The sequence below is a fragment of the Schistocerca nitens genome, chromosome 8 (genome assembly GCF_023898315.1).
Source record: "Schistocerca nitens isolate TAMUIC-IGC-003100 chromosome 8, iqSchNite1.1, whole genome shotgun sequence".
In the NCBI taxonomy this organism is placed as follows: domain Eukaryota; kingdom Metazoa; phylum Arthropoda; class Insecta; order Orthoptera; family Acrididae; genus Schistocerca; species Schistocerca nitens.
The window spans coordinates 541,744,228-541,755,609 of record NC_064621.1 but is presented as its reverse complement, the minus strand read 5'-3'; the positions used below and the strand labels follow the sequence as shown (position 1 = coordinate 541,755,609).

The 11,382-nt window shown below is 38.0% G+C and overlaps 1 protein-coding gene across 1 annotated transcript in view; it reads right to left on the bottom strand.

Annotated features, from left to right (window-relative positions):
- Window positions 1–239: 239 nt before the first annotated feature.
- LOC126199066 (putative oxidoreductase GLYR1 homolog) overlaps window positions 240–11,382 on the bottom strand; it is a 292,423-nt gene continuing 281,280 nt past the window's right edge. Inside the window, exon 12 of the mRNA XM_049935779.1 lies at window positions 240–904. Coding sequence (XP_049791736.1) covers window positions 705–904 — 200 coding nt within the window. The 3' untranslated portion in view covers window positions 240–704. The remainder of the gene's footprint in view (window positions 905–11,382) is intronic.

The following is an 11,382-nucleotide window of genomic DNA, read 5'->3' as shown; positions in this document are numbered from 1 at the left end:
CTTTGTGTGCCAGACAGAAAAACTAACAGGATGTACAAGTATTATGTACATCTATAAGTACATCTAATCTGTCCAAATCACAAAATACTGCAATTCTGAAAAACGTAACAAAATATTGTGAAAGCTGTTTTCAGTCATGAATCTCTTCATATAAGATAAAATTCTCTCAAGACAGAATATGTGGAAAAATAAAAAGTCACAACAATGCACCTTCTCTGTTATTTTAATAAAAATTTATTTGTGAAATGTATCCATACAAGATTCTATACATTATTCTGTGAATGATATCAGCTCTCTCGAAAGTCATATTTAAAGCACAGAAGTCTCTGTTTCATAATTGCACTCTTGCATTACTAAAAAATAAAACTATTTTTTCAAGATAATTTTTCCTTCATCCACCAAAGGTGGCAGTAGAATTGTTTGGTATTAAATTACCAGTATTAAAGCAGCCTGACAAAAATTCATCACTGATAAAACAAATCGGGTTACAGTAATTACACAGATTTCAAAGTGTCAGTTCATTTATGTAACCACTTCAAAAATATTTCTGGTCAATACTATTCAGTGATAAATGGGCTGCAGCACTGTCATGATCATGTGGAATATGTCATAATTCAACACTATTTGTAAAAGTATATAGAGCCTCTTTCCACGACCCTGAAGAAACCATTGTATAAAACAGCAGTCATCTATTTAACAAATTTTCAAAATCGTGCACGGATGTAGACTGCAGATGCATCATGTGAACCGTATCCAAGCCTTTTCGCGTGCTTGAAAAGTTCATTGGTTGACGCAGTCAGCGGCAGCGGTTGCTCCAACTGGTCACCCATGATTAGAGAAAGTTTTAGGTCCTTCTGCATATGTTCCAGAGGTAAATGCGTAGGGAAAGAACCATCTATAATGGCTGAAAATGAAAGTTATTTAAAGCAATCAGTAACTGATTCAAAGACATGAACAGTACAAATCTTAGACTTTACTTCTGTAAGAATTTTGTAAAATTGCAAATGATAGTTTCCACCAACACAAAGCACACACAATAAATACTACATGATGTTCATACAATGCAGCACCTCACTTAGTAAGTAGAGCGATCTCTTATTCGAAAACGTTATTTCTGATAAAGTTCATGTATAACATCTGACTCTTATTTCAGATGTTTTCAAATCCAAACCTTGTTTTTTTGGTGTGTGTTTGGGAAATGTGTATACACAAACTCCATCACTTATCTCTGGATAAAGCAAATTTTTCAGGCCAGTGATTTCTTTAGTACACTTTCACTGGCACCATACCCAGTGTAATGTTAACACATTATGAACTGATTCACAAGTTGTTATGAACAACCCAAACCCAGCTTTCTTTCTCACTGCACCTTTTTGCATCAATTTTATGTATAATACAGGCCTGTAGTGGATAAACTTATGAAAATGATAATATACATTTCTGACTTGTTCACTCTGGGGGCAATTTGCAGTGTATGGTAACTGAAGAAAACTTCACAAGCCAAGATCGCTAAAAGAGCGTTTTATTGGATGACCGGTTTTGACAGAGCTACACTGTCATCATTGGATCTCATGCTTTTGAATTTTTACAGCATATTATCGATCAGTGTTAGAAGTTGGTTCACATTTTTCTTCATTTACTCTAAGAGACCCCCCCATGAACCATGGGCCTTGCCGTTGGTGGGGAGGCTTGCGTGCCTCAGCGATACAGATGGCCGTACCGTAGGTGCAACCACAACGGAGGGGTATCTGTTGAGAGGCCAGACAAACATGTGGTTCCTGAAGAGGGGCAACAGCCTTTTAAGTAGTTGCAGGGGCAACAGTCTGGATGATTGACTGATCTGGCCTTGTAACATTAACCAAAACGGCCTTGCTGTGCTGGTACTGCAAACGGCTGAAAGCAAGGGGAAACTACAGCCGTAATTTTTCCCGAGGACATGCAGCTTTACTGTATGATTAAATGATGATGGCGTCCTCTTGGGTAAAATATTCCGGAGCTAAAATAGTCCCCCATTCGGATCTCCGGGCGGGGACTACTCAAGAGGACGTCGTTATCAGGAGAAAGAAAACTGGCGTTCTACGGATCGGAGCGTGGAATGTCAGATCCCTTAATCGGGCAGGTAGGTTAGAAAATTTAAAAAGGGAAATGGATAGGTTAAAGTTAGATATAGTGGGAATTAGTGAAGTTCGGTGGCAGGAGGAACAAGACTTTTGGTCTGGTGATTACAGGGTTATAAATACAAAATCAAATAGGGGTAATGCAGGAGTAGGTTTAATAATGAATAAAAAAATAAGAGTCCGGGTTAACTACTACAAACAGCATAGTGAACGCATTATTGTGGCCAAGATAGACACGAAGCCCATGCCTACTACAGTAGTACAAGTTTATATGCCAACTAGCTCTGCAGATGATGAAGAAATTGATGAAATGTATGACGAGATAAAAGAAATTATTCAGGTAGTGAAGGGAGACGAAAATTTAATAGTCATGGGTGACTGGAATTCGTCAAAAGGAAAAGGGAGAGAAGGAAACATAGTAGGTGAATATGGATTGGGGGGAAGAAATGAAAGAGGAAGCCGCCTTGTAGAATTTTGCACAGAGCATAACTTAATCATAGCTAACACTTGGTTCAAGAATCATAAAAGAAGGTTGTATACCTGGAAGAATCCTGGAGATACTAAAAGGTATCAGATAGATTATATAATGGTAAGACAGAGATTTAGGAACCAGGTTTTAAATTGTAAGACATTTCCAGGGGCAAATGTGGATTCTGACCACAATCTATTGGTTATGAACTGCAGATTGAAACTGAAGAAACTGCAAAAAGGTGGGAATTTAAGGAGATGGGACCTGGATAAACTGAAAGAACCAGAGGTTGTAGAGAGTTTCAGGGAGAGCATAAGGGAACAATTGACAGGAACGGGGGAAAGAAATACAGTCGAAGAAGAATGGGTAGCTCTGAGGGATGAAGTAGTGAAGGCAGCAGAGGATCAAGTAGGTAAAAAGACGAGGGCTAATAGAAATCCTTGGGTAACAGAAGAAATATTGAATTTAATTGATGAAAGGAGAAAATATAAAAATGCAGTAAATGAAGCAGGCAAGAAGAAATACAAACGTCTCAAAAATGAGATCGACAGGAAGTGCAAAATGGCTAAGCAGGGATGGCTAGAGGACAAATGTAAGGATGTAGAGGCTTGTCTCACTAGGGGTAAGATAAATACTGCCTATAGGAAAATTAAAGAGACCTTTGGAGAGAAGAGAACCACTTGTATGAATATCAAGAGCTCAGATGGCAACCCAGTTCTAAGCAAAGAAGGGAAGGCAGAAAGGTGGAAGGAGTATATAGAGGGTTTATACAAGGGCGATGTACTTAAGGACAATATTATGGAAATGGAAGAGGATGTAAATGAAGATGAAATGGGAGATAAGATACTGCGTGAAGAGTTTGACAGAGCACTGAAAGACCCGAGTCAAAACAAGGCCCCGGGAGTAGACAATATTCCATTAGAACTACTGATGGCCTTGGGAGAGCCAATCATGACAAAACTCTACCATCTGGTGAGCAAGATGTATGAGACAGGCGAAATACCCTCAGACTTCAAGAAGAATATAATAATTCCAATCCCAAAGAAAGCAGGTGTTGACAGATGTGAAAATTACCGAACTATCAGTTTAATAAGTCACAGCTGCAAAATACTAACGCGAATTCTTTACAGACGAATGGAAAAACTGGTAGAAGCGGATCTCGGGGAAGATCAGTTTGGATTCCGTAGAAATGTTGGAACACGTGAGGCAATACTAACCTTACGACTTATCTTAGAAGAAAGATTAAGAAAAGGCAAACCTACGTTTCTAGCATTTGTAGACTTAGAGAAAGCTTTTGACAACGTTAACTGGAATACTCTCTTTCAAATTCTGAAGGTGGCAGGGGTAAAATACAGGGAGCGAAAGGCTATTTACAATTTGTACAGAAACCAGATGGCAGTTATAAGAGTCGAGGGGCATGAAAGGGAAGCAGTGGTTGGGAAAGGAGTGAGACAGGGTTGTAGCCTCTCCCCGATGTTATTCAATCGGTATATTGAGCAAGCAGTAAAGGAAACAAAAGAAAAATTCGGAGTAGGTATTAAAACTCATGGAGAAGAAGTAAAAACTTTTAGGTTCGCCGATGACATTGTAATTCTGTCAGAGACAGCAAAAGACTTGGAAGAGCAGTTGAACGGAATGGACAGTGTCTTGAAAGGAGGATATAAGATGAACATCAACAAAAGCAAAACGAAGATAATGGAATGTAGTCAAATTAAATCGGGTGATGCTGAGGGGATTAGATTAGGAAATGACACACATAAAGTAGTAAAGGAGTTTTGCTATTTGGGGAGCAAAATAACTGATGATGGTCGAAGTAGAGAGGATATAAAATGTAGACTGGCAATGGCAAGGAAATCGTTTCTGAAGAAGAGAAATTTGTTAACATCGAGTATAGATTTAAGTGTCAGGAAGTCGTTTATGAAAGTATTTGTATGGAGTGTAGCCATGTATGGAAGTGAAACATGGATGATAACCAGTTTGGACAAGAAGAGAATAGAAGCTTTCGAAATGTGGTGCTACAGAAGAATGCTGAAGATAAGGTGGGTAGATCACGTAACTAATGAGGAGGTATTGAATAGGATTGGAGAGAAGAGAAGTTTGTGGCACAACTAGACTAGAAGAAGGATCGGTTGGTAGGACATGTTTTGAGGCATCAAGGGATCACAAATTTAGCATTGGAGGGCAGCGTGGAGGGTAAAAATCGTAGAGGGAGACCAAGAGATGAATACACTAAGCAGATTCAGAAGGATGTAGGTAGCAGTAGGTACTGGGAGATGAAGAAGCTTGCACAGGATAGAGTAGCATGGAGAGCTGCATCAAACCAGTCTCAGGACTGAAGACCACAACAACAACACTCTAAGAGAATAGTTGATTCCCATAGAATTTTGGATGCTGATTTTACTAAAAAGAAATCACAAGACGTGGCTATATAATGAAAACTATAACATTACTTTTTATTTGTTGCAACCGATTGCTGTATCTACCTTTGCCTGATAACTTTTGTTGCATATCTGAGGCTTCATTTCCAAGAAACAGCAACATCTATGAAGAAAGTGTATTATGCATATTTTGGCATAAAAGTGAGATCAAAAGCATTTATAGATCCTCTTGAGAAGACTAGCTTTGATTCTCGTGAGGACTTTCAAGACACTGCAAGAGCCTGGGATATTCACAAAAGCCAAATTGAAATCGACAGTCAGAGACTTACATCTCAGGTTTTATCATAATCACTAGACTAAGTCAAGAGGAAAAAAAATATTGACAATGGAACTACTCCTTTGTGGCACAGAGAGAGAGAGATCATTTGCATAACTATTTGTAGAGCTTCCCATGCTACTGAGAGAATGCTATAAGAATTTCTATTCTCACACAACTGAAGCACAATGATTATTGATAAATCATTATTTCCATATTTTCTGGACAAAAGCAATGTTAACAAAATATCTAAAACTTTTATGTGAATGTGACAGCTCTGACAGAAGCCAGGACTGGATTAAAAAATGCATGACTGCAAAAATATGGTTCAGCAACGTTCAGTTGTTCTAAAGGAATTTCTCACACAATCACTTCAGATTAAGGTAGGAGGTTAATGAAACAATATCAGATGGCTTGTCTAAAGAAAGAAGGTGTTTTAAATGGATTTGTGAAAACTTTGTGCATTATCAGAAACAAAACTGAAACTAGGAATTTTTGTTGATCCAGACATGAAGAATATTTTTAGTGATGAAGTACTTGTAAGCAAACCAGTAACAGATCAGCATCATACACCAACAGTGTTTGACGAGGTAGTCAAGAAATATTTTACAAAGTTTAAGGACATGCCGCCGCCCCCCCCCCATGAATGTCCAATTGGAAGTATTTTGCAAAAACCCTTGTAAATGAAGACCAAGAAAGTTTTTTTTAATTTTTTATTCCTTCAATAACTCAAAAACTATGGCTTCTTGCAAAAAAGGCTCCCAGTAGTAAATTAAACTACAGTAAATTTCCTATTAAAAAGACCCTATTCATTCTTCCTTTTAAGACCAATACTTCTTATGTCGTAGGTGATGGAAAAATCACATATGATTAAAAAATTGTGTGTGTTAATTGTACAAAATTACAATTTACTGTTAAATAAATTGGGTTAAGAACAATTAGGAGGATAAGTCAATTATTATCTGCAATTTAGTTAATTACTGTTTATTTTGGTAGTACTGTCATCTTACGTTGATGAGGCATGCTTTGTTTATTTGCTGTTACATCCTTGCAATTTTCAAGCTACTAGGTTAGTTTATTTATCGCTGTTCTGTTGTTAATCATGGCTGCTCTGCTGTCTATTTGCACCAAAGAAGAGCAACATTCAGTGATCCGTTTTTTGTGGTCGGAAGGCGTATCAGGGGTTGAAATTCATCGAAGACTTTCGGTACAGTACAGGAATAGTGTTTTGCCACAATGGAATGTCTACGAATGGATTGAAAAATTCCGAAATGGTCGCACAAGTGTTATGCACGATGAAGGAGCCGGACGACCGTTTACCGCCACAAATGAAGAAACCACTGAGCATTCACAGGATATGATTCTCTTAGACAGACGGTTAACTATTGACGAAGTGGCACATCGTCTGCAAATTGGTTGTGGTTCTGCCTACAGAATCATCCACAACAGACTTGGGTTTCATAAAGTTTGTGCAAGATGGGTCCCCAAACAACTCACACTGTTGCATAAACAAACACGTTTAGACATCTGCAAAAACATTTGGATCCCTACGGTAATGAAAGGGACAACTTCTTAGGCAGGATCATTAGTGGTAATGAAACATGGATCCATCATTACGAGCCGGAGAGTAAACAGCAGAGTATGGAAGGGAAACATCCAAATTCGCCGTGCAAGAAAAAGTTCACGACCCAACCGTCCGCAGGAAAAGTGATGCTTACAGTTTTTTTGGGATGCACAAAGTTCAGCAATGGAACATTATGGGGAAATGCACACAACAATAAACAGTGTACATTACACTGAGATGCTTAGTGCCAGGCTAAAGCCTGCAATTCAAAGCAAATGTTGAGGATTGCTGTCAAAAGGTGTTGTGTTGTTGCACGGCAATACCTGACTGCATACTGCTGCCCAAATGCTGAAATGCTACAGAAACTCAAATTTGAAGTACTGGATCATCCTCCATGATCTTGCCCTTTCTGACTATCACTTGTTTGGTCCACTCAAACAGGCATTAAGGGGCCGTTGATTTGCCTCAGACGAAGCAGTGAAAGAAGCGGTGCATTCCTGGCTCGCAGCTCAACCGAAAACCTTTTTTTATGAGGGCATCAGGAAGCTTGTACAACGATGGACAAAGTGCGTTGAACCACAATGAGACTATGTCGAAAAATGACGTTCTTGTAAGGTTCCTATTTGATTACAATAAAATTTTATAACTACTTTGCAGATAATAATTGACTTACCCTCGTATTAAATGATTTTATCACATCTAAGTGCAGTAGGACCATATTAATCCTAGCAACAGCAACAAATTTTCCACAGTGCACATTACAAAAGGCGAGTACTTCATATCCCCCTTTAAAAAATCGTTAGCTGTTGATGGCTTATATAAACAACAGCTTTAAAGAGGTACTGATATGTAAGTATAGTCAAGAAGGTGAAAACATCTTTTAGAACACTCTTAGCAGTATCTACACTTTTTTATTATGTGTATTACCCAGCTATAGGTACTTTATGACCACAGAAAAAAATTTAATAACTGCAAATTTTGTCCTAGTCTGTTCACATTTACTTAGGACATATACTTTAAAGAAAAACTGATTTGGAAGTAAGGTCCTGAACCTGAAAATATTGCGTATAACGTTGTGGAAAGTGACTTCATTAATAAGACTTAAATTTTGGGTTTAAGTTCAACTGAAAAAATTAAAACATTTATGGAATCTGATAGATGAATTCATCAAAAACATTTGTTTCTCAAAATTTTAAAATATAAAATAACTGATTAAACTACAATATTTTGTATTGGGGGTAATAGCACAAGGTAAGGTAGGTCACTCGATTGCAGTCTTGCACTTTCCTCCTTCATAGGTTTGCAAACCAAAGAGCAAGCAGGCAATTCCCCACACTATCTACACCACTACATCACAAGAAGCAACTAAAAAGCTTAATTCACCACCAAGTGACTACAACAAAGTAACATGGCCTTACAATATGCTGTCAATGGCAGAGATAGCAGCAAGGTGCCATATTTACCAATTCTTTCCACCAACACTACAAAGGTCACTGAAAATATCGCAACTACATATTGTACACTTCTCAGCCATGGTTTATAGGTAAGCATTTTATATAAAAGCTCATGTAACAACTGCAAAAAACTACGCACTTAATAAACTGAAAACAATAGCACTATATAAAAATGAGCTCAGTGGATTTATTTTGTCCATAACAGAATTGGACAGGAAACGCTGGTGAGGCATATGCTGTCTACAAAATGAAAAGAGAGCAGTGTTCGTGGTGCGGAAGTTGCCCTTCCTAGAGGAATGCTGCATCTGCTGTAATGGATGACTAAGGATCAATTTGCCCTCTAGCAGTGTAGAACAGTGAGCAGAGATCTTGTCCTCATGCTTTCTTCTGTCAGTATTATTAGTAATCTTATTTGTATTTCATTAGCAAATCTTATATGTATTTCATGTCGTTTTAATGCAGCCACCCAAAATGTGTGTGCACGTTGCATCACCATTGATTTGTAAGACCTGCACAGGGCTGGTATAACTTTGTGGAACACCTTGTAGTCACTTCTTGTGATGTAGTGGTGTAGGTAGAGTCGGTAATAACTGTGGAAAGTGTGAGTAAGCTCTTCATTTAACAGTACACAGTAATTTCATACCATTAAAACACTATTTTTAATAATCTGTGATTTTTGTCATCCCCTGTAACACGAAATGTGTTAGTCCTAGTAAAACATGAATAGCACCTTATTTGTAGAAAATATAATGTAGTTTAATTTTGCACTGAGAAACATTTTTGCTAGAAGCCACAGTTCTCAAGTTATCCAAGGAAGCATAATAAACAATCCTTCCCCCCCCCCCCCCTGCACGTGTGTGCGTGCACGCGCTCGGAGGGGGGGGGGGGGGGATTGTCCACAGGTCTTTTTTACTGTCACCACCTTTATTTGTTCATTTCCCATGTCTGCACCATTTTTTTTTTATTTCACATTTACCTCCAATGATTATCTCAGTTTTTCCACACAGCATTTATCCACATTTTTTCTCTCACCTTATAACTAAATTCCATTGGTATTAATTTCTGCTTTATCCATCAATTCAGAGAAGCATACCTATTCATAGTTGTAACAAAGTCTCTTGCCTCTTTCCTGAAATGTTGCCTAACACATGAAATCTCACCTCCCGCCCCTCACCTCCAGGTGCTGGTGCTGATGCTACTGCCCCAAGTAACCCCTTCCGCAGATGTCGCCCCTCCTTCCAACAACCACCTCCCAGTTCTCTGGCTCATCTGAGGCCCATCCCCCCATAAAACTAGCACTATAAGAACAAATTCCCATGACACAGGCATCCCTGAACTACCTCAGCCTCTCTGTAAGACACTCTTATTATGTTTTCCTAACTGCCCACAATCCAACTTCCAAACTGAAAATCTTTGTCATGAACAACTGGAAAACCATTCCACATACCGTTTCCAAAAGTTATCTAACTTCCTGTTATCCTACTCCTGTCTTACATTACCACAGCACAACAGGAACTATCCTGCTATAATAAACCTCCCATCAACCCCTCACAACACACAGACTCTCTCTTGCCACCTCTTCCATACACCAAAACCACCAAAGCTCCTCACAACACACAAAAACCAGAACTGAAACAAACATATAACACTGTTGTCACTATACCCACAAAGTGTTTTTACCAGTTAACTTTGACGATGGACACTGTCCACAAGTTTAACAATAATTTCAATCTCCTTTTGAGCCTGTTGACATGAAATAGACTGTGAGTTGCTACCCTTAATCCTTCCCTAATTTGTATTCCATGCAAGAATTTCCAGCATCTTTCATAAAATTTTTATTTATTGTGCTTTACGATCTGCATATAAAAATTGTACATCTGCACATTATTTATCAAAGCCCAAGTTGGCTGTGTTTGTATCATCATTGCTATTCCAACACCACCACCAGGAAAGACTTGTCTTTTGCTTTTTCATTAATAAACTGCAACAGCTAAGGACTATTTATTCCCTGTAATTACTATTCTTTATGTTCAACCAAATGTATTAATCGCTATTTTCATTACCTACAATCCCTTTCAAAGTACAAGATTATTTCCTTGGGTACATAGCATGTTGTTCTATGTATTACACACTTGGAAAGGTATCAGGTCGTCATGAGACAGCTTCTAGGTACCTCATGTATACGATACTGTATATCATACTGTGTGATGTATAGGTGTTGTGCGATGATGACCTGATGTGTAACACACCAATCATCAATTTGCAAACCAGAGGATGAAGCCTTTCGTGTTTTGAAATGGTTGCACTTAATGAAACATAATAAATACAACTATTTTGACATTAATAACCCCAAGAACAACAACAGTAACAAAAACAAGGAATAAATCTGTACTTGAGAAGTATAAGTATTGCAGATCCAATTCCCTCAGTTTTGACTTTAAATTATATCTGTATTACTACTGCTTCATTTGCCGACGAATGGTGACATCCCTGCTCCAGTCCATTGCTGATTTAGACAATGTTAGATGGATATGCGCCCTTTTACCACTGCCTAAATCAGTTAACAGGAGAAGCGGGACTACCATCATTCTTACACAAATGAAGCAGTGATACTACAGACAAGATCGTAAGTCAAAAGTGAGGAAGCTGGTCTTCACTCTCCATTATATCTCAGGCACAGAAATAGTTTTTATTCTCCGTTAATAAGATATTTAGCACCTGTCATCTCCATCTCTTCTATCACTATGAAACAACAAGATTAAAAGTTACAAGATTGTCACTCCAATTTTCAATTCACATAATTTTCAGAAACACGTATTCTGATATCACGTTTAACAACCGATCTTCTTTCTATGACGCAACTGGTTGATATCAATGCAAAAAATCATGAACAAGTCCTAACATTTTAGTACAATTGGTAATTTTGCAATGACGAAATTACAAGCACAAACTAAAACCTATTAATTTTTGTCCATCCACTATACAGTATATATCCTACCAACTGATATCACTTTAATCTTAGTTACTAACTAATGTGATTCCGGTGCTTCATACAATTGCCTTTCATTCTGTGGCAATCTGCAT